Here is a 26256-nt window from a genome sequence, read left to right as displayed (position 1 = left end):
TTGTGCTTGCACACTTCTCTCTGCCAATTGGGGCTCACAATCCACATTCCCGATTAGTTTACTGCGTCAGTATATTTAACTGTTAGTCAGATGTTTCTATAGTACTAATCCTAAAATGAGCATTTCATATTTTATATTACATTTTGTGAAATACATAGTTAATGCAAAGACTCTGCTCTTGCAGCAGAATATCTGCATCTGGGATCTAAACTGACTGGATAAACTTAGTTTTTTTTTTCTTTAACACTAGAAGTCCCAGAGAGGAGGGGTCATTTAACATTTCTACCTTTTGGAACCCAGAGACGGGTCGAATGACCTGAAGGATTTTAGCGAACATCCTATAATCGCCGTCTTTTGTTCTGTAATTAAGGCGATTAATGTCGCACCACAGGAGGTTGTTGTTTTCCATTGAGTTTGGCCATTTAGTTTCTAGTTAGTTCTATTCAGTTTATTGTATTGTCAATTGACCCTCTTTTGGGTCTTCAGGGGGGAGCTCGAAATTTCTGGGACTTCTAGTGTTAACCCATTTTGTGACTCTTTTGATTCTTTATGTCAAAAGTCACAGTTACTCAAATAGTGCAAAGTATTAGTAACAATGAATTTTCTCCCTTTCATACATTAACGGATATAGTATGTGTGAATATCTACAAGTGCTGACAGATCCCGCCATTATAGGGGGTTGTATAGGAAGCGGTGATCTATACGTAATGTCCCATTCTTTGCAGGCGGATCTCCAGACGAGCTCACAGAGGTTAAACCTGTCTGCGTCCAGCGCGGTGGTGTCCGAGCTCAAACAGGACAGCTGTATAGATGACGTCATCCATCATGAAGTTAAAGAAATCGGCACACACATGTGCGTATAGGTGATCGGCAGTAGGGCCGGCGTCCTGCTCCAAGCGTCGGCCGTGTGTGGTTTAATGGTGGCAGCCGCATTGATCTTCTCTGCTCTCGGTTTCAGATTAGTGTGTGCGGTCAGCTATACCACACAGACCGGGGAGAAAATGTACTTCAGGAAATTCTTCAAGTTCCAGGTGAGATGTCTAAAAATGTGTCCTTAAAAAGGGGTTGATCCTTAGCTATTTAGCAGCGGCCGGGGCTCCCATCAGCTCCCAAGACTGGACAGCAAGGGGCTGGCTCACTTCAGAAGCTAAGCCAGACCCCTTCTGTCTGCCAGCCAGTGCAGTAAGAAAAAAGGCTCTGGCTTAGCTGTTAAAATGAGAAATTCATCCAGCCCCTTTATGCCCAGCACTTTGGCACTTTCAAAAATAAATATACTACTAAGCTGTGCATCTTTATATGGGACGCCATTAATGGCAACATTTTTAGGGGTTCTCCTATGTCCTAGTTGTCACGCGGTACAAAGGCATAGCAAGACGTAGTAAAGCGTATTCCCCACTAGGTGGCAGCAGAGTAGTGAAGGAGAAACAAAGTCACACTGTAACCGGGAGGCAGCTGAAGTACAGAAGAGTAACTTCAGCAGGCAGTTAACAGGCGAACCAGGGGGCAATAGAGTAGTCACAGTCATTGTTTGGCCAGAAAAGTAAAGTCACTGCAAAGGGAGGATCAAAATAAAGTCAGAAAACAGAACCGAGTTGGAAGCCGGGAGATCAGATATGCAGAGGAAAACACAAACTGACAGGAGAGGGAAGTCAGGGACCGGGAAAGGCAGATGAACGGGGGAGGGTACAAGTCAGGACACAGTAGCAGGGAGGCAGAACAGATCAGGAACACTCACCAGAGCCAGTATACACGCTGCAAGGCAGAAATATCACTGGCACTGAGCCATAGGTAGAGAGGCAAGATATAATGTCCTGGGATCCAGAACGAGGCAAGGGAAGTTAACCCCTGACATGACCAGGCCAGAGCTGGGTGTAACCACAGCAGGGAAAAGCCGGCCTGGATCATGACACTAGTATTGATTGTCTACAGCCGTCTACCAACTTTCAATGAGTTGGAGGAGACGGTGGAACGATCACTTTATAACACGCCTTCTGTCTTATCACAGGTTCTTAAACCTCTCGACGTCAAGACGAAATTTTATAATGCAGAGGTGAGTGAGTGCCATATACGCTGCCATATAATGCATTAATTGTAAGGAGCTGTGACTGTACTGCAGACATTACTGACATCAGCTGAATTGAGCCCCAATACAGGGCAGCGTTGCAGAAACTCGCACCAGTATGCCGCCAAATCATACATCTAGAGCAGATTAGCTATGCCATGTGGAGTCCATAAACTCTGTATGCTTCCTTTTTGTAATCAGTAGCATCTGGACTCGTTTTGGCTGCCCATAGAAGTCTTTGAATACTGTATTACGACTCCATACAACTTAATGCCAGGTGCCATGTTTCTTTTTCTAATACAAGTGAATTTGATTATCAAGTGCAGATTAGTAGATCCAGGATTTAGATATTTGGTGCAGATAAGTATCACGCAGTCAGTCTGATCGTATACGATGCAGGGCTCCATTTATAAAGTGTACATATCCGTTTCTTGCCCCTTTCTCAGTCACCTTAGCTCTTTGTGGCCATATGACCCAATAAGTTGAATGCATGCTTGTCTCTTTACTAATGGAGTCGCATCCTTTTACTTTCTTTTTCGCTCCTAATTGGGAGACCCAGACAGTGGGTGTATAGCTACTGCCTCTGGAGGCCGCACAAAGAACTACACTTAAAAGTGTAAGGCCCCTCCCCTTCTGGCTATACACCCTCCCGTAGGAGTACGGATTCCTCAGTTTTAGCTTTTGTGCGAAGGAGGTCAGACACGCACGCATAGCTCCATTGTTTTTAGTCAGCAGCAGCTGCTGACTATGTCGGATGGAAGAAAAGAGGGCCCATACAGGGCTTCCAGCATGCTCCCTTCTCACCCCACTGTATGTCGGAGGTGTTTGTAAGGTTGAGGTACCCATTGCGGGTACGGCGGCTGGAGCCCACATGCTGATTCCTTCCCCATCCCTTTTTACAGGGCTCTGGGTGAAGTGGGATTTACTGGTCTCCAGGCACTGAGACCGTGCTCCATCTACAGCCCCTGGAGAAGATGCTGGATGGAGCGGAGTACATCAGGGACATGGCCCTGCTTCCTCAAGGTACTCTGTGTCCCCGTGCATTTGGCGCTCACACCGCAGCATGCTGGGTGTTGTAGTGCGCCGGGGACATCAGCGCTGCGGCGCTTGTGCCATGGCCTCATTCAGCTTCGCTGAAGCAGGCACACTTTTGGGAAACGGTCGCGCCGGCCGCTGGGACTGCGGCGCGGCTGGCACTTGTGGTGCGCCGGGGACTTCAGCGCGGGCCGCGCTTTTACGGCGGCCGCGCTGATAACTCGAGTCCCCGGCTTTTGCGGCCTAGTTCCGTTCGTTCCCGCCCCCAGACCTGCCAGTCAGGAGAGGGGCGGGACGCTGGTCAGTGCATCAGCGCTGAGGGCTGGAGTCGTTTTTACATACTCCAGCCCTCACAATAGGCACAGAGGGGACACTGTTTCCCGCACTTTTGTTTGGGAACTCCCACGGACCGCCCCTCTCCACAGACGCCGGCAGCCATTCCTGCTGACACGCTGAGCTGCAGAGGGGAGCCGGGGAGACCCAGACAAGGAATTCTGCGCCTCTTACCCGCTATTCAGCGGGCGGTAAGCAGCCCTCAGGGCTCACCCCCTCTTGTGCCAGTAGTAATCTTAGTATTTTGTTCCTGCAAATACTTTGTACTGCATAGCGCTGGTCGCCCTTTGGCTATAGACTCTCTCACATTGCAGAGAGCCAACAGCATGTCGTCCACAAAACGCAAGGGTGCCAAGGCACAGACATTATATGCTTCCTGTACCGCATGTGGGACTTTTCTACCGGCAGGCTCCACTGACCCCCATTGTGTGCAGTGCTCGGCCCCTGCGGCACTTGCACAGTCGGGACCTCTGCTGGACGTGACCCAGGGTGTACCACCTGTGAATGCTGTCCAGGTGACAGGAACTGAGTTTACAGCTTTTGCTGACAGAATGTCTCTCACTATGTCACAAATTCTTGACACATTGCGAGCTAGGCCTGTACTTCAGGCCACGGACACTGTGCAATCATTGCCCCCTGGTCCCCCTCAGCTGAATTACCTCCAAGCTCCGGGACGGGCACATACACCTCAGGGTGAAGACTCTGACTCGGACGATGGCCCCAGGCAACCTAAGCGGGCTCGCTATGAGGGGCCTTCACATTCATCTCAATGGTCAGGATCCCAGCGAGATGAATCTATGGGTGATGAGGCGGACGTAACTGATCAGGATTCTGATCCTGGGACCGCTCTCAATCTAGATACACCAGATGGTGACGCCATAGTTAATGATCTTATAGCGTCCATCAATAAGATGTTAAATATTTCCCCACCAGCTCCTCTTGTAGAGGAGTCAGCTTCGCAGCACGAGAGAATCCATTTCAGATATCCTAAGCGTACATTAAGCACTTTTCTGGACCACGCTGACTTTAGAGACGCAATCCAGAAACCCCACGCTTATCCGGAAAGGCGTTTTTCTAAACGGCTTAAAGATACACGCTATCCTTTTCCCCCTGAGGTGGTCAAGGGTTGGACCCAGTGTCCAAAAGTGGATCCTCCAATTTCCAGGCTTGCAGCTAGATCCTTGGTTGCAGTTGAAGATGGAGCGGCACTTAAAGATGCCACTGACAGGCAGATGGAGCTCTGGCTGAAATCCATCTATGAAGCGATTGGAGCGTCGTTAGCGCCATCTTTTGCTGCCGTATGGGCACTCCAAGCTATCTCAGCCGGGCTTGTGCAAGTCGACTCAGTCACACGTGCATTTGCCCCGCAGGTAGCACCATTGACCTCGCAAATGGCGGCATTCGCGTCGTACGCAATTAATGCTGTTCTTGACGCTACAAGCCGCACGGCAGTGGCGTCAGCCAACTCCGTTGTTTTGCGTAGGGCCCTGTGGTTGAGACATTGGAAGGCAGATTCTCATTCCAAGAAGTGCTTAACCAATTTGCCTTTTTCTCGTGACCGATTGTTTGGAGAGCGTTTGGATGAAATCATCAAACACTCCAAGGGTAAGGACTCATCCTTACCGCAACACAGACAAAACAAACCCCAACAGAGGAAGGGTCAGTCTGGTTATCGGTCCTTTCGAGGACCGGGCAGGTCCCAATTCGCCTCGTCAAAAAAGACTCAAAAAGACCAGAGACGCTCAGATTCTTGGAGGTCTCAGTCACGCCCAAAAAGGACAGCCGGAGGAACCGTTGCCAAGACGGCGTCCTCCTGACTTGCAGTCTCCGATTCCCACACCCTCGGTCGGTGGGAGGCTTTCCCACTTTGGCGACATTTGGCTGTCACGCGTCAAAGACCGTTGGGTGAGGGATATTCTGTCTCACGGGTACAGGATAGAGTTCAGTTCTCGTCCGCCAACTCGTTTCTTCAGAACTTCTCCACCACCAGACCGAGCCGATGCTCTGTTGCAGGCGGTGGCCGCTCTAAAGGCGGAAGGAGTGGTGACCTCCGTCCCTCTTCAGGAACAAGGTCACGGTTTTTACTCCAATCTGTTTGTGGTCCCAAAAAAGGACGGATCGTATCGACCCGTCCTGGATCTAAAGTTGCTCAACAGACACGTAAAAGTCAGGAGGTTCCGGATGGAATCCCTACGCTCCGTCATAGCCTCAATGTCTCAAGGAGATTTTCTAGCATCAATAGATATCAAAGATGCGTATCTCCACGTGCCGATTGCGCCAGAGCATCAGCGTTTCCTACGCTTCGTCATACACGACGAACACCTGCAGTTCGTAGCGTTACCTTTCGGTCTGGCAACAGCCCCCCGGGTCTTCACCAAGGTCATGGCAGCAGTAGTAGCTGTTCTGCACTCGCAAGGTCACTCGGTCATCCCGTATCTAGACGACCTGCTTATAAAGGCACCCTCTCAAGAGGCATGCCAACACAGTCTGAAGGTGGCACTAGACACTCTCCAGAGTTTCGGGTGGATTATCAACTTTCCAAAGTCTCATCTAACCCCGACCCAATCTCTGACTTATCTTGGCATGGAGTTTCATACTCTCTCAGCGATAGTGAAGCTTCCACTGGACAAGCAGTGTTCGCTACGGACAGGAGTGCAATCTCTCCTTCAGAGCCAGTCGCACTCACTGAGGCGCCTCATGCATTTCCTAGGAAAGATGGTAGCAGCAATGGAGGCGGTCCCGTTCGCGCAGTTTCATCTGCGCCCTCTACAATGGGACATTCTACGCCAATGGGATGGGAAATCGACGTCCCTCGACAGGACTGTCTCCCTCTCTCAGACTGCCAAGGACTCTCTGCGTTGGTGGCTTCTCCCCACCTCATTGTCACAGGGAAAGTCGTTCCTTCCCCCGTCCTGGGCAGTGGTCACGACGGATGCGAGCCTATCAGGGTGGGGAGCGGTGTTTCTCCACCACAGGGCTCAGGGGACATGGACTCAGGAAGAGTCCACCCTGCAGATCAATGTTCTGGAAATCAGAGCAATCTATCTTGCTCTGCGAGCCTTCCAACAATGGCTGGAAGGCAAGCAGATTCGGATTCAGTCGGACAATTCCACGGCGGTGGCGTACATCAACCACCAAGGGGGAACACGCAGTCGCCAAGCCTTTCAGGAAGTCCGGCGGATTTTGACGTGGGTGGAAAGCAAAGCGTCCACCATATCCGCAGTTCACATCCCAGGCGTGGAAAACTGGGAAGCAGACTTTCTCAGTCGCCAGGGCATGGACGCAGGAGAATGGTCCCTTCACCCGGACGTGTTTCAGCAGATCTGTTGCCGCTGGGGGACGCCGGACGTCGATCTGATGGCGTCACGGCACAACAACAAGGTCCCAGTTTTCATGGCACGGTCTCACGATCACCGAGCGCTGGCGGCAGACGCCTTGGTTCAGGATTGGTCGCAATTCCGACTCCCCTATGTGTTCCCACCTCTAGCATTGTTACCCAGAGTTCTCCGGAAAATCAGGTCCGACTGCCATCGAGCCATTCTCGTCGCTCCAGACTGGCCAAGAAGGTCGTGGTACCCGGATCTGTGGCATCTCACGGTAGGCCAACCGTGGGCACTACCAGACCGTCCAGATTTGCTGTCTCAAGGGCCGTTTTTCCATCTGAATTCTGCGGCCCTGAACCTGACTGTGTGGCCATTGAGTCCTGGATCCTAGCGGCCTCAGGTTTATCTCATGAAGTTGTTGCCACAATGAGACAGGCTAGAAAACCATCCTCAGCTAAGATCTATCACGGGACGTGGACGATATTCTTAGCTTGGTGCTTGGCTCAAGGGTTTTCTCCCTGGCCATTTGCATTGCCAATTTTTCTTTCCTTCCTGCAGTCTGGGTTGGAAAAAGGTTTGTCGCTTAGCTCTCTTAAGGGTCAAGTCTCCGCGCTATCCGTATTCTTTCAGAAGCGCTTGGCACGGCTTTCTAAAGTACGCACGTTTCTCCAAGGAGTTTGTCATATCGTTCCTCCTTACAGACGGCCATTGGAACCCTGGGATCTACACAAGTTTCTCATTGCTCTCCAGAAGCCGCCTTTCGAGCCTTTGAAAGAGGTTTCCCTTTCTCGGCTTTCACAAAAAGTAGTTTTTCTTGTGGCGGTCACGTCTCTTCGAAGAGTGTCCGAGCTAGCGGCGTTATCTTGCAAATCTCCCTTCCTGGTGTTTCACCAAGACAAGGTAGTACTGCGTCCAATTCCAGAGTTTTCTCCCAAGGTGGTTTCTTCCTTTCATCTCAATCAGGATATCACTTTGCCATCTTTGTGTCCGCATCCAGTTCACCAATTTGAAAAAGGTTTACATCTGTTGGACCTGGTGAGAGCACTCAGGATTTACATTTCTCGCACGGCGTCTCTACGCCGTTCTGATGCGCTCTTTGTCCTAGTCGCTGGTCAGCATAAGGGATCGCAAGCTTCCAAATCCACCCTGGCGCGGTGGATCAAGGAACCAATTCTTCACACATACCGTTCTGCTGGGCTTCCGATACCATCTGGACTGAAGGCCCATTCTACCAGAGCCGTGGGTGCGTCCTGGGCATTGCGGCATCAGGCTACGGCTCAGCAGGTGTGCCAGGCGGCTACCTGGTCGAGTCTGCACACGTTTACCAAACACTATCAAGTGCATACCTACGCTTCGGCAGATGCCAGCCTAGGTAGACAGGTCCTTCAGGCGGCGGTGGCCCACCTGTAGGAAAGGGCTGTCTGACAGCCCGTTCATGTGGTATCTTTTTACCCACCCAGGGACTGCTTTTGGACGTCCCACTGTCTGGGTCTCCCAATTAGGAGCGAAAAAGAAGAAGGGAATTTTGTTTACTTACCGTAAATTCCTTTTCTTCTAGCTCCAATTGGGAGACCCAGCACCCGCCCTATTTGTTCTTAGGGTTTCGTTTTTCGGGTGCACATGTTGTTCATGTTGTTTCTTAAGTTCTCCGATCTTGTTATCGGATTGAATTTGTTTTTGAAACTGTTATTGGCTTTCCTCCTTCTTGCTTTGGTACTAAAACTGAGGAATCCGTACTCCTACGGGAGGGTGTATAGCCAGAAGGGGAGGGGCCTTACACTTTTAAGTGTAGTTCTTTGTGCGGCCTCCAGAGGCAGTAGCTATACACCCACTGTCTGGGTCTCCCAATTGGAGCTAGAAGAAAAGGAATTTACGGTAAGTAAACAAAATTCCCTTCTTTGCAACCGGGGTATGTAAACCACTAAGTGACTGTTAGTAACATGCTTCTGTATGTCAATGTGGTGGTGGGTGACTACTAATTTAGATAGTCCAGTGACCATTCTAGGTTTGCATCACATAAATGTCTGATCAGTGGCGTCCCTCCTGAGGAGTCTGCCCATCTCGTACAACCCCCAACCGTCTAGGCCTAAGAAAAGCAGAGGAGGCCAGTGAGGTTCCCAGCACTTTGGACCCTGATTAGTCAAACAATGATGGTATATCCTAGCATTATTCAATCAGTATCTGCGCTACTCAGAGGGAATCTGACCACTGATTGATGGTGCCCAAAGCATAGATGGTATCCAAGTCTGGCTGAGTTATTGGATCCAACGCTGCGACATTTGGCGACATACTGTTAAAGCCGAATTAGGATGACGTCACTAGGATGGCTAGTCCCACTGCCGGTCTAGGGTAGATGGGCGAGAAGAAAGCATGAGGGACCGATCTGCTGTGCTTATAATCGGCAACACATAGTTCGCTTCCAAAGTCTATTTTTTAAATTCCAAAAATATCAGCGTAAGGCTATGTTCACACTTAGCGTTTTTGTAGGACTTTTTTTTTAGTGATGAGCAAATAGTAACTATCGGATTATTCGAAATTAATCCCAAAGTACTATTCCAGTATTTGTCACAAATAACAAACCTAATGTAAGTCAATGGGGAACCCGAGCATTTTTCATGAAGATTTCCCAGAATAATTTTACATTTTGAAAAAGAAAAAAATTAACACTTTGCACAGTGAAAATTAATACAGCTACATGGCAGAATGGAAATAACCAGGCCTGAGAGACAAATTGTTCCCAGGGATGCATCGGTTGGTTTTTCGGGGTTTTTTATTATTGCATCCATCCATCCATGCTGGACAACCAGATCATTAAGTAGGACTTCTGAATTTTGTCGTCCTGAAGAAATCGTGTCCGTTCTGCGCAGGTGGAGGCCTCCAGCAGTCCTGGGTTTTGTACAGCAGTGACACGTTCCAGCTTGTACTAATGCTGTGTGTAGTTTAATATGTTTATTTCGTTCTAGCATTCCTGTTCTTTAACATTTAACCCTCATTTCTTTCTCTAATTTTTTTTTTTTTTGTTTTATTTCCCCCATTAGAGTGACCTCAGTTCTGTGGTAATTTTTTTTTTTTTTTGTTCATCATTTTATTTAATTCTGAAGCGCTACCTAAATCTGACGTTTGTGCCTGTTTAACCGATATATCTCATCCTGAAATTGCTGCTTAGAAGAGCAAGGTCCCAACCAAATTTCTGCCGTTTGCCAGCACAGACCAATACATTGGGTTATTTATTTTATGCAGTGGTTTTATTTTTAAAAATGAGAAATTTTGGGGGAAATTCCTTTTGTTCCTGCTTATGCAGACTTAAATGTTCTTGCCTACATTTATAATATTTATTAGTTTTTATTTTAATTAGTATTTTTAGATTATTTTTATATTTTATTTAATTTCATTTTCTTTTTATTTAATTTTAGTTTTATATTTTTATTTTATTTTTAATTTTATTTTACTTTTTTTTTACTTTATTTTACTTTACTTTGTTACATTTTAATTTTACTTATATTTTATTTGTTACTTTATTTTAATTTTATTACTTTTTTTTATTTTACTTTTTTTTTTATTTTACTTTTTATTTTTACTTTTTAATTTATTTTACTTTAAATTTTTTTTTTTTTTCCCATTATAAATTTTAGCATTTTTGTAACCATATTATGGAAGGCTCTTGTTCCAGGTCTAACTGGGTTTAGTGAAAGGGTTATCCGAAACCACGGTGCTATCAGTTCAAGTTACGAAACCCACAGTTTTCTGGAATGCTCATCCGTAATTCTGCACAAAGATGTGCCCATGTGAAGTTAGCCTCATACTTTATAATGATTTTATTGAATCGGGGTCAAACACTCAATCTGAAACTATATGTGAAGACGTCGAGACTGGCGGCACCTAGACATTTTGTTGGGGACCCTGCTTTTCCATGCTGATGCTTATTGTTAACTCCACTTTTTCAAGCTCCACTAAGCCCTTTCACTTTACGCTGAGAATCGCTTCATTGATATTTACCCAAAATTTGGTTCAACAATTATCAAAGCAGTGGATGGTGGGATAGTAAGCAGCGTTTGGCTCCAGAACTGGATATGCCAATTTTTGTAAATTGTAACCACTAAATAGAGTGAGAAAAACTAAACTCTGAGGATTATTACCATGAGAGAGGGATACAAGCGTTAATTTAGAGTTGGTTCTCTATCTACTGTTGTAACCCAACTCCTCTGTTCTATGAATGAAGGCTTTATAATAAATTTTGGAAAATCCTCACATGAATATGCTGCCGATCGGCCAGTAGTTTATTTGGCCATTGATTTTGGAAAAACCCCTTTTTATAGCTTGCGATCCATATTGACTCAAAGATGTTGGGTTTTTTTCCTTGCTTTGTGCATGTGGTCACTTTTAAGTTAGATTTTTAATTTTATTAATTTTTTATTTTTTTACGTTAAAATTAAACGTTCCCCCATTGTCCATGGGTTGTGCCCAATATTGCACTTCAGAATCTATTCCTTTTTGCCTTGAATTAACATATGGTTAGTGAAGAGGAGGATGGTCCAGTGTAGTCAACCTTTCATCTGGCCCAAGTAAGCCCCTCTACACTTTAGATGGCTTTCTCCCAACTCCTCCATACACAGGAACGCTTGCTCTGCCCAGTGCTCTTGTGTTTTCTGTTTCTGGGAGAGAGAAGATGCCGATATCTGACCTGGATTATTGAAATTGGACATGCCATATCCTTATTTGCACCAACATCATCTTTCAAGGAAGCCCCCATACATTAGAAAGTTGGCCAAGCCCATCATTCTTGACGTTTAGTCGGAAGGTATGGTGGCCTTTAAGTTTGGGTTTCCCACCTGTAATGATAATGTAATGCATTATCCGTAATGACAGATCCCCCAGATAGGTGGTGGTGATTAGTAAAATTTGTTGATTAAACAGTTGTCTATACCAATTTTAGGCGACTCGCTCAGAATTATTCACAAATCACTAGTGTATTGGATTTTTTGGGCCATTGTCAACAGAATTTACAAGGTTATGGTGTAATTGGCTAAATTTGGCTAGTTTTCCATCTTGTACAAAGCCACTGTTGTCTTCACTTCTCGTTGGCTGTTCATTTAATATTTGGCTTCAAAGGGTGAAACATAATCAACCAGGAAATCTTCTTATATGCAAATACCGAGACGCCTCAGGTGCATTTACACTGAAAGAATATTAGATTAAGAGCATTTGTTTCATCATATTTGTGTAAACAGGCTGCCGATGACACGAGGAACGAGCAAAGCTCCTTGTTTATCCGGCAAAATGATCTTTTGTGTACCACAAACCTCATCCTTCTCGGCAGCACATCGTCCTTTGTAAACAGGAGTTGCGATACAAAGAAAAATGACAGACTGAACAAAACAAGGAGTTTAAACAGGCCATTATACAGCACGATTATTTCCTCATCGGCGTTCGTAGTGTCACCAGTCCATGCAAGCGGACCTTTAGACTAAGGGCGGCTTTGCACACTACGACATCGCAGGTGCGATGTCTGTGGGGTCAAATCGAAAGTGACGCACATAATAATAATTTAATAATAATATTTATTGACTTATATAGCGCTATTAATTCCACAGCGCTTTACATAAATCAGCAACTTTGTCCCCATTGGGGCTCACAATCTAAATTCCCTATCAGTATGTTTTTGGAGTGTGGGAGGAAACCGGAGAACCCGGAGGAAACCCATGCAAACACGGGGAGAACATACAAACTCCTTGCAGATGTTGTCCTTAGTGGGACTAGAACCCAGGACCCCAGCGCTGCAAGATTGCAGTGCTAACCACTGAGCCACCATGCCGCCCCGACATCCGGCGTCACTTGCGATGTCGTATTGTGTAAATCCTAGATGATACGATTATCGAGCGCAAAAGCGTCGTTATCGTATCATCGGTGTATTCTCCGACATTTCTATAATGTCACTGCAGCGACAGGTACGATGTTGTTCCTCGTTCCTGCGGCAGCACACATCGCTGTGTATGAAGCCTCAGGAGCGAGGAACATCTCCTACCTGCCTCCCGGCTGCAATGAGGAAGGAAGGAGGTGGGCGGGATGTTTACATCCTGCTCATCTCCGCCCCTCCGCAGCTATTGGCCACCTGCCGTGTGACGTCGCTATGACGCAGCACGACCCGCCCCCTTAGGAAGGAGGCGGTTCGCCGGCCAGAGCGACGGTCTCAGGGCAGGTGAGTGCATGTGAAGCTGGCATAGTGATAATGTTCGCTACGCCAGCTATCACAAGATATCGTACCTGCGACGGGGGCGGGGACTATCGCGTGCGACATCGCAGCATCGGCTTGCGATGTCGCAACGTGCAAAGCTCGCCTAAGGCTTCATGTGTACTTCCGTCTGAGACCACCATATTCCATAGATTACCTATGTAATACTCGTCCTATAGGATACTAGTGTTTCTTTCCTGACATTCATTTATACAACATGGCTAAAAAAAAAATCCTGTGTACAATTAATCCAATTTTATAAGACCGTAAGGTATAACTCATGGCCTGCACTTGTACCTAGAAAGGTCCACAGCGTTCACCTTGGCACTGGAGCACGGCGAAGCTAAGCAGGTAAGTATTGCCTATTTTGCTTCTCTAAAGCAGATTTTTTTTTTTTTACTTTTTTTTTTTTTTTTTTACGAAGGTGAACAACCCCCTATAAAGATTCCTCAAGTAATATTGTGAACCATAATGTCCTGTAGATGGAGAAGATGTCCATCATTCTCTGTGAAAGTAGCACACAGTGTGTGAACCATTATAAAATCCAAACTCTATGTCCATCCCTTTACAATGTACAAGTTTATAAAACAATCTATATATTTTTAGGATTTTCTGGAAATTGTAGCTGTTAGTCTCAGAGCAGCAGCCAATGTTTCTTCCTGATCAGTGTGAGCAGCGCCTGTTCATGGCGCCTATACCAACCTGACCCTATCCCGCATCCACTGCTTGCTCCAATATACCATATGACTAACTTTGCTTCTGATTCTTACGTTGGGATGCCGGTTGGAACGTCCATTTTAATTGTGGTAACTTTGATTTTTCAGGCATGACACTAATCACATTCAATAATAATGGCGCTGCTAATGGTATGATGACATTGTGGCTGAGTCTCGTATGCGAGGGGCTGGTTCCTAACACCGGTTTGGTTTTGCAGACAGATGAAGTGTTTCTGGAAGCGCAAATTCAGAATATCACCACATCACCGATGTTCATGGAAAAGGTGTCTCTGGAGCCGTCCTTGATGTACAACGTGTCTGAGCTTAACAGTGTGGGCGACAACGGTGAGGGGTAAGGACTGCCATGTTTCTGCCATATTCTGCAAATAGAATATACGGATTTAAAGGGAACCTGTCACCAAATTTTGGGTTTCTAAACTAAAACTAGCACCTTAAGCAGCGCCTATGCTGCATTCTATACAGTCCCCTCTGTGGACCCCACAAATACCTTTTTTATTAAAGCTCCCACAACGTATGTAAATTGACCCCCCCCGTAGGAGCAGGGCGTAGCGAAACGTACGTTTGGGTGTGAGGATCAAGGCACACACTGTTTTCCTCCCAGGTAACTTCTTCTTACTATGTTATGTTCCATGCTATGCCCCTCGTGGTTTGTAATGGTGGCATTTACAATATTATGCTGGATTTAAACTTTCCTTGTACATGTCTATTGGCAGTATCTGACTTTAGCGCCATTTAGTGGTCTTTTTAGGGATTTGTTCCCTGGACATAGTAATTCTGGGTTGATTGTGCATTACTAGTGATTGATATGGTTGTGGCAGCTTCATGATTATAGTCACTTGATTGCACTTTAGATATATGTAATATATTTTTATATCCCTCATAGTTTTTTAAAAAAAAAATAATTCATGCACAAGTTTTTTTTTCTTTGGCGCTCCATTGGGAGACCCAGACAATTGGGTGTATAGCTATGCCTCCGGAGGCCACACAAAGCATTACACTAAAAGTGTAAAGCCCCTCCCCTTCAGGCTATACACCCCCCGTGCTGCTACGGGCTCATCAGTTTTCTTGCTTTGTGCGAAGGAGGTCAGACATCCACGCATAGCTCCACAGATTAGTCAGCAGCAGCTGCTGACTATGTCGGATGGAAGAAAAGAGGGCCCATGACAGGGCCCCCAGCATGCTCCCTTCTCACCCCACTCTTGTCGGCGGTGTTGTTAAGGTTGAGGTATCCATTGCGGGTACGGAGGCTGGAGCCCACATGCTGCTTTCCTTCCCCATCCCTCAATTAGGGCTCTGGGTGAAGTGGGATCTCATCGGTCTCCAGGCACAGGAGACCGTGCTCCATCCACAGCTCCTGAGGACCCTGCTGGATAGGAGCCGGGTATCGTTCAGGGACATGGCCCTGCTACATGGAGGTACTCTGGGTCCCCGTGGGGACCGCGCACAGCAACACTCCAGCATTGCTGGGTGTGCTAGTGCACCGGGGACCGCAGCGCTGACTGCGTTTTGTGCCACTATACACTCAGCGTGGCTGAGTGTGTTTGTGTAGGGGGACTGCCGCGCTGGCCGCCGCTGCCATGGGTATCACTGCGGCGCGGCTGGGACTGTTAGTGCGCCGGGGACTTCCGCGCCGACCGCGCTTATACGGCGGCCGCGCTTATAACTCGAGTCCCCGGCTTCTGCGGCCTAGTCTCTTTTTCTTCCCGCCCTCAGCCCTGCCAGTCAGGGGAAGGGCAGGACGCTGTACAGGGTATGGCTACAGTACAGCAGCACTGAGGGCTGGAGCATGCTTTGCATACTCCACCCCCCTCACTCTGCACAGTGGGGCACCAGTTCCCGCACTTTTCTGGGTCACGCCCACGGCTCCCTCCTCTCCTCAGGACGCTGGCAGCCATTACTCTCAGCTCTGCTAACGCTGGAGAGGACAGACAAGCTGAAAGAGACCCAGGCAGGAATTCTGGTGCCCACACAAACGCTTTGCGCAGGCGGTAAGCAGCACCTGTGGTGCTGGCCCCACTAGTGCAGAAGTGTATTTATAGTTTATGGATTATAGTCTATACTTTACACTGTATGGTGCACTGTTGATTTTTGGCTATATACCCTCCTGTATTGCTCAGAGGAGACAACAGCATGTCGTCCACAAATAGCAAGGGACAGACTTACTATGCTGCCTGTGCAGCATGTACGGCTATACTGCCGGCAGGTTCCACTGACCCTCATTGTGTGCAATGCTCGGCCCCTGTGGCACTTTCTCAGCCGGAGTCTCTGCTAAGGGTGTCCCAGGGAGATCCACCTGTTAACGCTGTCCAGGTGACAGGGACGGAGTTTGCAGTTTTTACTGAAAGACTTTCTGAGACTATGGCTAAGATATTAGAAGCCTTGCAGTCAAGGCCAGCATCTCAAGCCAGGGGCACTGTAGAATCATTGCCCCCTGGTCCCCCTCAGTTGGAACAGCAATGTCTTCCTGGGGTGTCTCATGGATCCCAGGGTGAGGTCTCTGACACGGACCGCAGCCCCAGACCGACTAAGCGAGCTCGCTATGAAATTCCCTCGACATCATCACAATGTTCAGGGTCTCAGCGAGCGGACTCTCTGTATGATGAAGCGGAGGTAGCTGATCAGGATTCTGATCCTGAAGCCGCTCTCAACCTTGATACTCCTGATGGGGACGCCATAGTGAATGATCTTATTGCGTCCATCAATGAAATGTTGGATATTTCTCCCTCAGCTCCTCCAGTGGAGGAGTCAGCTTCTCAGCAGGAGAAATTCCGTTTCAGGTTTCCCAAGCGTACAAAGAGTATGTTTCTGGACCACTCTGACTTCAGAGAGGCAGTCCAGAAACACCGAGATTGTCCAGATAAGCGTTTTTCCAAGCGCCTTAAGGATACACGTTACCCTTTCCCACCTGACGTGGTCAAGGGCTGGACTCAGTGTCCCAAGGTGGATCCTCCAATCTCCAGACTGGCGGCTAGATCCATAGTCGCAGTGGAAGATGGAGCTTCACTCAAGGATGCCACTGACAGACAGATGGAGCTCTGGTTGAAATCCATCTATGAAGCTATCGGCGCGTCTTTTGCTCCAGCATTCGCAGCCGTATGGGCACTCCAAGCTATCTCAGCTGGTCAGGCGCAAATTGACGCACTCACACGTACGTCTGCGCCGCAGGTGGCGTCCATAACCTCTCAAACGTCGGCATTTGCGGCCTACGCTATTAATGCTGTCCTGGACTCTGCGAGCCGTACGGCGGTTGCAGCCGCCAATTCGGTGGCAATACGCAGGGCCTTATGGCTACGGGAATGGAAGGCAGATTCGGCTTCCAAAAAGTGCTTAACTGGTTTGCCATTTTCTGGCGAACGTTTATTTGGGGAGAGATTGGATGAAATCATCAAACAATCCAAGGGAAAGGAAACATCCTTACCCCAAGCCAAACCAAAAACACCCCAACAGAGGAGGGGACAGTCGAGGTTTCGGTCCTTTCGGGGTGCGGGCAGGTCCCAATTCTCCTCGTCCAAAAGGCCTCAGAAAGGTCAGAGGAACTCCGACGCGTGGCGGTCCAAATCACGCCCTAAAAAGACCGCCGGAGGTGCCGCTACCAAGGCGGCTTCCTCATGACTTACGGCCTCCTCACACCGCATCCTCGGTCGGTGGCAGGCTCTCCCGCTTTTGCGACACCTGGCTACCACAAGTAAAAGACCGTTGGGTGAGAGACATTTTGTCTCACGGTTACAGGATAGAGTTCAGCTCTCGTCCTCCGACTCGATTCTTCAGAACATCTCCGCCTCCCGAGCGAGCCGATGCTCTGCTGCAGGCGGTGGACATTCTGAAGGCAGAAGGAGTGGTGGTCCCGGTTCCTCTTCAGCAACAGCGTCACGGTTTCTACTCCAACCTGTTTGTGGTTCCAAAGAAGGACAGGTCCTTCCGTCCTGTTTTGGACCTAAAACTGCTCAACAAACACGTAAGGACCAGGCGGTTGCGGATGGAATCCCTCCTCCACTCTCAGGGTCACTCTGTGATACCCTACTTAGACGATCTGCTGGTCAAGGCACCCTCTCAAGAGGCATGCCAACACAGCCTCAACGTCACTCTGGAGATTCTCCAGAGTTTCGGGTGGATCATCAATTTTCCAAAGTCAAATCTGACACCGGTCCAATCGCTGACATATCTTGGCAGGGAGTTTCATACTCTTCCAGCGATAGTGAAGCTTCCGCTGGACAAACAGCGTCCGCTACAGACAGGGGTACAATCTCTCCTTCAAGGTCGGTCACACCCCTTGAGGCGCCTCATCCACTTCCTGGGGAAGATGGTGACAGCAATGGAAGCAGTACCTTTCGCGCAGTTTCACCTGCGTCTCCTTCAAGGGGACTGGGCGGTGGTCACGACGGACGCGAGCCTGTCAGGGTGGGGAGCAGTTTTTCTCCACCACAGGGCTCAGGGTACGTGGACTCAGCAAGAGTCCCCACTTCAGATCAATGTATTGGAGATCAGGGCAGTGTATCTTGCCCTAAAAGCGTTCCAGCAGTGGCTGGAAGGCAAGCAGATCCGAATTCAGTCGGACATCTCCACAGCGGTGGCTTACATCAACCACCAAGGTGGGACACGCAGTCGGCAAGCCTTCCAGGAAGTCCGGCGGATTCTGCTGTGGGTGGAAGACGATTGGTCGCAGTTTCTGCTTCCTTATGTGTTTCCTCCTCTGGCACTGTTGCCCAGAGTGTTACGCAAGATCAGGGCCGACTGCCGCCGCGCCATCCTCGTCGCTCCAGACTGGCCGAGGAGGTCGTGGTACCCGGATCTGTGGCATCTCATGGTCGGCCACCCGTGGGCACTGCCAGATCGACCAGATTTGCTGTCTCAAGGGCCGTTTTTCCATCTGAATTCTGCGGCCCTCAACCTGACTGTGTGGCCATTGAGTCCTGGATCCTAGCGTCTTCAGGATTATCTCAAGAGGTCATTGCCACTATGAGACAGGCTAGGAAACCAACGTCCGCAAAGATCTACCACAGGACGTGGAAAATATTCCTGTCGTGGTGCTCTGCTCAGGCGTTTTCTCCCTGGCCTTTTGCCTTGCCCACTTTTCTGTCCTTTCTTCAATCCGGATTGGAAAAGGGTTTGTCGCTAGGCTCCCTTAAGGGACAAGTCTCTGCGCTCTCTGTGTTTTTTCAGAAGCGCCTGGCCAGACTCCCACAGGTACGCACGTTCCTGCAGGGGGTTTGTCACATCGTCCCTCCTTACAAGCGTCCGTTAGAACCCTGGGATCTGAACAGGGTGCTGATGGTCCTTCAGAAACCACCGTTCGAGCCAATGAGGGATATTTCGCTCGCACGCCTTTCGCAGAAAGTGGTTTTTCTAGTAGCAGTCACCTCACTTCGGAGAGTGTCTGAGTTGGCAGCGTTATCATGCAAAGCTCCTTTCCTGGTGTTTCACCAGGACAAGGTGGTTCTGCGTCCGGTTCCGGAATTCCTCCCTAAGGTGGTATCCCCTTTTCATCTCAATCAGGACATCTCCTTACCCTCGTTTTGTCCTCATCCAGTTCACCAATGTGAAAAGGATTTGCACTTGTTAGATCTGGTGAGAGCACTCAGACTCTACATTTCTCGTACGGCGCCCCTGCGCCGCTCGGATGCACTCTTTGTCCTTGTCGCTGGCCAGCGTAAAGGGACACAAGCTTCCAAATCAACCCTAGCTCGGTGGATCAAGGAACCAATTCTCGAAGCTTACCGTTCCTCGGGGCTTCCGGTTCCCTCAGGACTGAAGGCCCATTCTACCAGGGCCGTGGGAGCGTCCTGGGCCTTGCGACACCAGGCTACGGCTCAGCAGGTGTGTCAGGCAGCTACCTGGTCGAGCCTGCACACTTTCACGAAACACTATCAGGTGCATACCTATGCTTCGGCAGATGCCAGCCTAGGTAGGCAAGTCCTTCAGGCGGCGGTTGCCCACCTGTAGGACGGAGCCGTTACGGCTCTATTATGAGGTATTATTTACCCACCCAGGGACTGCTTTTGGACGTCCCAATTGTCTGGGTCTCCCAATGGAGCGCCAAAGAAGAAGGGAATTTTGTTTACTTACCGTAAATTCCTTTTCTTCTAGCTCCAATTGGGAGACCCAGCACACGCCCCTGTTTTTGTATACACTTGTTGTTCATGTTAAATGGTTTCAGTTCTCCGATATTCCTTCGGATTGAATTTACTTTAAACCAGTTTATAATTTTTTCCTCCTTCTGGCTTTTGCACCAAAACTGATGAGCCCGTAGCAGCACGGGGGGTGTATAGCCTGAAGGGGAGGGGCTTTACACTTTTAGTGTAATGCTTTGTGTGGCCTCCGGAGGCATAGCTATACACCCAATTGTCTGGGTCTCCCAATTGGAGCTAGAAGAAAAGGAATTTACGGTAAGTAAACAAAATTCCCTTCATTTACTGTATTTTTTTGGATAAATTATTGATATACTATTATAAGGTATTTTTTTTGTACTATTGCTGTATGCATTAATTTGCACAGTGTCGCTTTAAATTAATTTTATACCCTATTACTATATATACTTTTTGAGGGAATAATTTTATATTGTAAATTTCATACATATTTTTGTATTTTGTGTAATAATTTTGGCAGTCATTGGTTTTTGCTATTTTTTTTTTATTCTCACAATATGTAATTTCTGCACATTATGCTGTTGGATCCTCGTGTCTATACTGTAATCTCATTTTTAGTCATTCTTGTATGTTTTAACGAATGTTTACAATAAAATGTATATTTTTAATTGGATTTTTCCTCCTATTTATTTAAAGACATTGCATATAATTTTTCTAAAAAAAAATTTTTGGATACAAAACATTTATGTAAATTGTCTGGTCCAGTCCGATGTACATCCTAATCTGCGCATCCTGTCCCTCCCGTGTGGATGACTCCTCGGACGCCATCCACGTAGTGGGCAAATTCTCGCACCAGCGCAGACACATTCCAGCTCTCACAGGTGCATTTCGCTCTGCCCTATTGCGGGCAAAGCCAAAAACATAGGTGCGCCTGCGCAAATCGGTGAGTTAGAAAAACCACAAAGAACTATCAAAAAAACACTCACCAAAAAAGGAGCCAAGCACACAGAATGTGGTGAACCTTCCTCATAAAGATGGCTGCCGCCCAGGTGCATGATGCTGATGATACAGCCACACAGCCTCCACACCAAGGGGGAGGGGCGGCTGTTTAGCATAAGACATGCACACTCCTAAGGCTTGCACTGGGAGCCCATCATATGAGTGAAATGCACAGTGTCTGAACTGTAACCTATAAATAACGCCTAAAACCTAGGTCAGGCGGGCTAAACAGCACTATATAAGTGTATCTCACACGGATATGCGAGATGCACAGTGTCTGAATTATGGCCTATAAATGACGCACAACAGGTCAGGCGGGTCAGTTAGACCGATATGAGTGCATAACACATGACAGGCTGTATCATCAGCATCATGCACCTGGGCTGCAGCCATCTTTAATGAGGAAGGTTCACCACATTCTGTGTGTGCACATACATCTGTCTTGGCTCCTTTTTTGGTGAGTGCAAATCGGTGAGTTCTCTGCGCAGGCGCAAGAATTATCCCAGTGATGTGCAAGACGTGGGTGACAAATCCGCATCCACAGGCAAAATGTTACTCTTGCACAGAGAACTCGCCGGGCAAGCTGGGAATGTCTGTGCAGGTTAACAACCAGAAAAAGAAAATCATATACTGTAAGGTAGTTAAATCAATTTTTATCCAGGGACTACCTAAATTCATATATATATATATATATATATATATATATATATATATATATATATATATATATATATATATATATATATATATATATATATATATATATATATATATATATATATATATATATATATATATATATATATATATATATATATATATATATATATATATATATATGCACATCTTTATTTCATATTCTTTTAAAAACAAAGTCACAAACAATCCCACACCGTGAACACATAACCCGATAGGACCAGGACCACAAAGAGCGTTAGTCAAATATAGATACTTGAATAAAGATATTTCATTGGGATAATAACCCAATATTCATCAATAATAGATTCTAGGAGGACCCTCGCTAGTTCTCTCCGCTACCTAGCAATGGAGACATAACTGATGTTACACGCACCCTAAATGTAAATTGGTGCCCCCATTCCTCGGCGGCTGTCCCTCGGTTTCTATCCCTATATCTCCATCCTTATTGATCAGGATACATAGGATGATAAATAGGATACCAGAAAAAGTACTTATCTCAGACGTTTTCAAGAGAACACCTCCATTCTACTTATTCTCTCCAATATTCAAAAATTCCCACGCTCTCCATAGTCCTTATCCAAATCAGTTATACATATCAAAGTTTCAGTCTCAAGAGACTATTATTAATGAATATTGGGTTATTATCCCAATGAAATATCTTTATTGAGGTATCTATATTTGACTAACGCTCTTTGTGGTCCTGGTCCTATCGGGTTATGTGTTCACGGTGTGGGATTGTTTGTGACTTTGTTTTTAAAAGAATATGAAATAAAGATATGCTTTTATATATATAGGAATTTAGGTAGTCCCTGGATAAAATATGTCTGCGCAGGTGTAAGTATTTGACCGCTACGTGGATGGTGCTGGAGGCGTCATCCATGTCAATCAGCTCATTAGAACAGCGGAAGGAGGGACAGGAGGTGCAGAATAGGACGCCCATCGGACTGGACAATTTACATACATGGTGGGAGAATTTATAAGGTATTTGTGGGGTCTACAGAGGGGCTCAGGGGGTAACTTGCACCTTTACAGATTGTATCACAGGCGCTGCTTAAGGTGCTAGTTTTAGTTTAGAACTCCAAAATCTGGTGACCGTTTCCCTTTAATTAAACATATTAAGGTAAAATCCCAGTACAATGTTAAAAAATGTCATTTCTTCATCGTTCCTTATGGGAGACCCAGACCATGGGTGTATAGCTTCTGCCTCCGGAGGACACACAAAGTACTACACTCAAACGTGTAGCTCCTCCCTCCTAGCATATACACCCCCTGGTAGCCAGTCCTAGCCAGTTTCAATGCTTTGTGTTGAGGAGGTCACACACACACATGCATTCTCTGATTTTTGATTTGTTGGATTTCAAAGATTTGGAAGAAAAGCGGGTCCAATCTGGACTCCCGGCATGTCCCTTCTCACCCCACTGTGTCGGCGGTGCTGTTAAGGTTGATTTTACAAGGCTGGAGCCTTCACATGCCGCGCTCCTTCACCATCCCCTGAGGCTCTGGCTTGAAGTGGGAGCCATCACGGTTCTCACTGCTTTGCAGGAGACCGGTCTCCATCCGCAGCCCTGTTCAGGATCCTGTTGGACGGAGCGTTTAACCCCCCCCCAGGGACCTGGCACCTGCGTCTCAAAAGCTAAGTATTGAGACGTTTTTACCACAGAAAGTGGTCTTTCCAGGGTCCCTTGTACTTTATTTATTGGGGGGAGTGTGTTATATGTCTGGGGTAACATTTCCGGCCGGTTCTCCAGTTTTCACTGGAGAACCGCGCCGATGGTGCCTGCACGCTGGCCGCATGTTTATATCTAGGCCCCGGCTTCGCCTGAGGCCTAGTTTCGGTTTCACTCCCCCTGCATGTCTGTCATGCAGAGGGACGGTGTGGCTCCGCCCAGCGGCTGTTCAGCACAGGGAACGGACACTCCTCACTGAGGAAGGATTCCCTCCCCTGTATACCTCATTTGCCCGCTCTCAGAGTAGGCCCCGCCACCTCTCCTCGCTCCGGTCGCCATTTTCTCAGCGTTCTCAATGTCTGCATAGGCACAGAGATACCACATTGTGACAAGTGGGGGCCTGGGCTGGGGGACTGGAGGGCACAGAAATGTATGTTAAACGGTCTGGCAAGCCACAACCTCCAGTTGTGCAGCTGCTTATATTCTCTGTTTATATACTCTGCTGGGGGTCATTCTGGAGATGCATTCCCTCACAGAGCCCCCACTTCTGCAGCATGTCTCACATCAGAGCAAGGCTGCATGGCTGTTCTTAATATGCACTGCATGTAGACTCGTACTGCCTGTACTGAGCACATAAACACAGTGGTCCCTCAGCCTGGAGGCTCGTCAGTGGTCCCTCCAGCTGCTCCGGTGGTGCTGAGCATGCATTAGCCCCCTTCTCAGGGCGCTTCTGCTGCTACGGCTCGCTCAGCAAGTTCTCAGAGGACTCTTCATCTGGTTTCAGACCCCGTCCTCCTAAAATGGAGACGCAGGGTCCCCTGTCCTTCCCCGTCCCGCAGCTTTGATTCACGAGCTGACTCACTGGACGAGGAGGATGTCTTACTGGGGGCTCGGACGCTACTTAATGTACCATTGATCTGTCCGAAGGTGATGCAGATGCTAATGATTTGATTGCGTCCATTATATTTGTACTGGACCTCAATCCGCCTGTATCAGGGGAGTATCCCCCTCTGGCAGAAAGGCATCAGTATACCTTAAAGAGAACAAGGAGTGTGTTCCTTAACCACTCCAGTTTTCAGCCCACTGTGACCAAGCCCAGAGCCTGTCCTGACAGACGCTCCCAAAGCGTGGTTCTGATGACTGTTTCCTCCTTCCACCAGAGGTGGTCAAGGAGTGGGCTCATTCACCAAGGGTAGTCCCTCCGGTGTCTAGTATTTCAGCCCGGATAGTTGTATCAGTGGCTGACGGCACCTCTCTAAGGATCCCACTGTACATTAATTCTGTACTGGACCTCAATCCGCCAGTATCAGAGGAGCAAGCCTCTCTGGCAAAAAGACACCAGTTTACCTTGCCTAAGAGAACAAGGAGTGTGTTCCTTAACCACTCCAGTTTTCAAGCCACTGTGACCAAGCCCAGGGTCTGCTCTGGCAAACTCTTCCCAAAGCGTGGTTCTGATGACAGTTTTCCCCTTCCACCAGCGGTGGTCAAGGAGTGGGCTCATTCACCAAAGGTGGTCCCTCCGGTGTTTAGACTCTCAGCCCTGACGTTGTATCAGTGGCTGATGGCTCCTCACTTACGGCTTTGCTGTCCGCCAGGTTGTCCTTCTGGCCAAATCTGTATGGAGGCGGCAGGGGCCTCGTTCTCCCCAGCTTTTGCAGCAGTGCGGCTTTCAAAGCCATCTCTGCTTCTCTAGAGGAGATGCATTCCCTCATAGGGACTCTTTGCCCGAAATGGTTGCCTTAACTTCCAGACTTCAGTCTTTTCATCCTATACCATGTCTGCCATGCTGGAGACTCTCACCGCACTGCGGTGGCCTCGGCTAATTTCCTCGCTACCCGCAGGCTCCTGTGGCTTCAGAAGTGGAAGGCGGATGCTTCTAAAGAAGTTCCTTGCTGGGCTCCCTTTTGCTGGGACCAGACTGTTCGGGAACAACTGGATGAAATTATTAAGGAAGCTCTTGGCGGGAAGAGTTTCTTCCATGCCACAAACCTAAACCAGGAAACCTGTCCAGGGCAGGAATCAGTCGAGGTTTCGTTCTTTTTGTTCCTCCATCTGATCGTTCTCTTAGCCCTCGGCCTCGCCCACTGGCTCAGCCAAGGATCGTAAACCCAAATGGCGCACGAGAAGACCGCAGGACATGCTGCCACTAAGTCAGCCTCCTCCTGGCTATCTGGCCACGCCAGCAACGTCCTTGGTCGGTGGCAGGCTCTCCCACTTTGGCGACGTATGGTTTTAACACGTCTCCGATCAGTGGGTGCGAGATACCATCTCCCACGGCTACAGGATAGAATTCTATCCAGCCCGCCAAACAGATTTTTTCTGTCAACTCCCCCCTGCTCCAAGGCCGCCGCCTTCTCACAGGCTGTGGCATTCTTGCAGGCCACTGGAGTAATTGTACCGGTTCCCGACTGGGAACGGTTCTGAGATTTCTGCTTAAATCTATTCCTAGTACCCGAGGAGGGCGGTACCTTCCGACCTGGATCTCAAGCTTCTCAAGCATGTTCAGGTGCGGCAGTTTCGCATACAGTCTCTGCGATCAATCAATGACCCAAGGAGATTCCCTAGCATCCATCGAAATCAGAGATGCCTATCTGCATGTGCCAATCGCAGTTTCACACCAGCGTTGGCTACGTTTTGCAATCAGAGTGGTCCAATTCGTGGCTCTTCCCTTGGGGTTAGACACGGCCCCTCGAGTATTCTCAAGGTCGGGGCAGCTGTGATTGCGGTCCTGCACCTCTAGGGGTTGGCAGCGATCCTTTTGTCCAGGACAGCCTTCTACTCTGGGCTTCATCCAGTGCAGACTGTTAGCGGAGTGCCTCGCTCACTCTCGCCACTCTAACCAATTCGGGTGGTTTGTCATTCTGTCCAAGTCCACTCTGACTTCGACCCAGAAGTTCACATACCCAGGGACGCAATTCGAGACTCTGTCGGCACTTGTGAAGCTGCCCTTAGTCAAACAGCAGTCCCTCCGCTGGCGGTCGACGTCGTTCCATCAGGCACCTAATACAGGTGCTGGATCAGATGGTGGTGTCAATGGAAGCAATTCCCTTGCCCAGTTCCATCTGCGTCTGGATATTTTCCGCTGTTGG

The 26256-nt window shown here is 48.1% G+C and overlaps 1 protein-coding gene across 6 annotated transcripts in view; it reads left to right on the top strand.

Annotated features, from left to right (window-relative positions):
- Positions 1-26256, top strand: part of LOC142254790 (trafficking protein particle complex subunit 13) — a 101660-nt gene that overhangs the window by 61308 nt on the left and 14096 nt on the right. For 4 of the 6 annotated variants that reach the window (XM_075326128.1, XM_075326102.1, XM_075326093.1 and 1 more), the window contains 5 exons: positions 726-853; positions 959-1031; positions 2006-2050; positions 9792-9809; positions 13917-14050. In XM_075326128.1, the coding sequence (XP_075182243.1) occupies positions 726-853; positions 959-1031; positions 2006-2050; positions 9792-9809; positions 13917-14050 (398 nt within the window). The remainder of the gene's footprint in view (positions 1-725; positions 854-958; positions 1032-2005; positions 2051-9791; positions 9810-13916; positions 14051-26256) is intronic. The other 2 variants (XM_075326120.1, XM_075326111.1) reach the window with 1 other exon arrangement.

This window comes from Anomaloglossus baeobatrachus, chromosome 1, assembly GCF_048569485.1.
Source record: "Anomaloglossus baeobatrachus isolate aAnoBae1 chromosome 1, aAnoBae1.hap1, whole genome shotgun sequence".
Taxonomy (NCBI): Eukaryota; Metazoa; Chordata; class Amphibia; order Anura; family Aromobatidae; genus Anomaloglossus; species Anomaloglossus baeobatrachus.
This window is presented reverse-complemented; position numbering and strand designations above follow the sequence as displayed.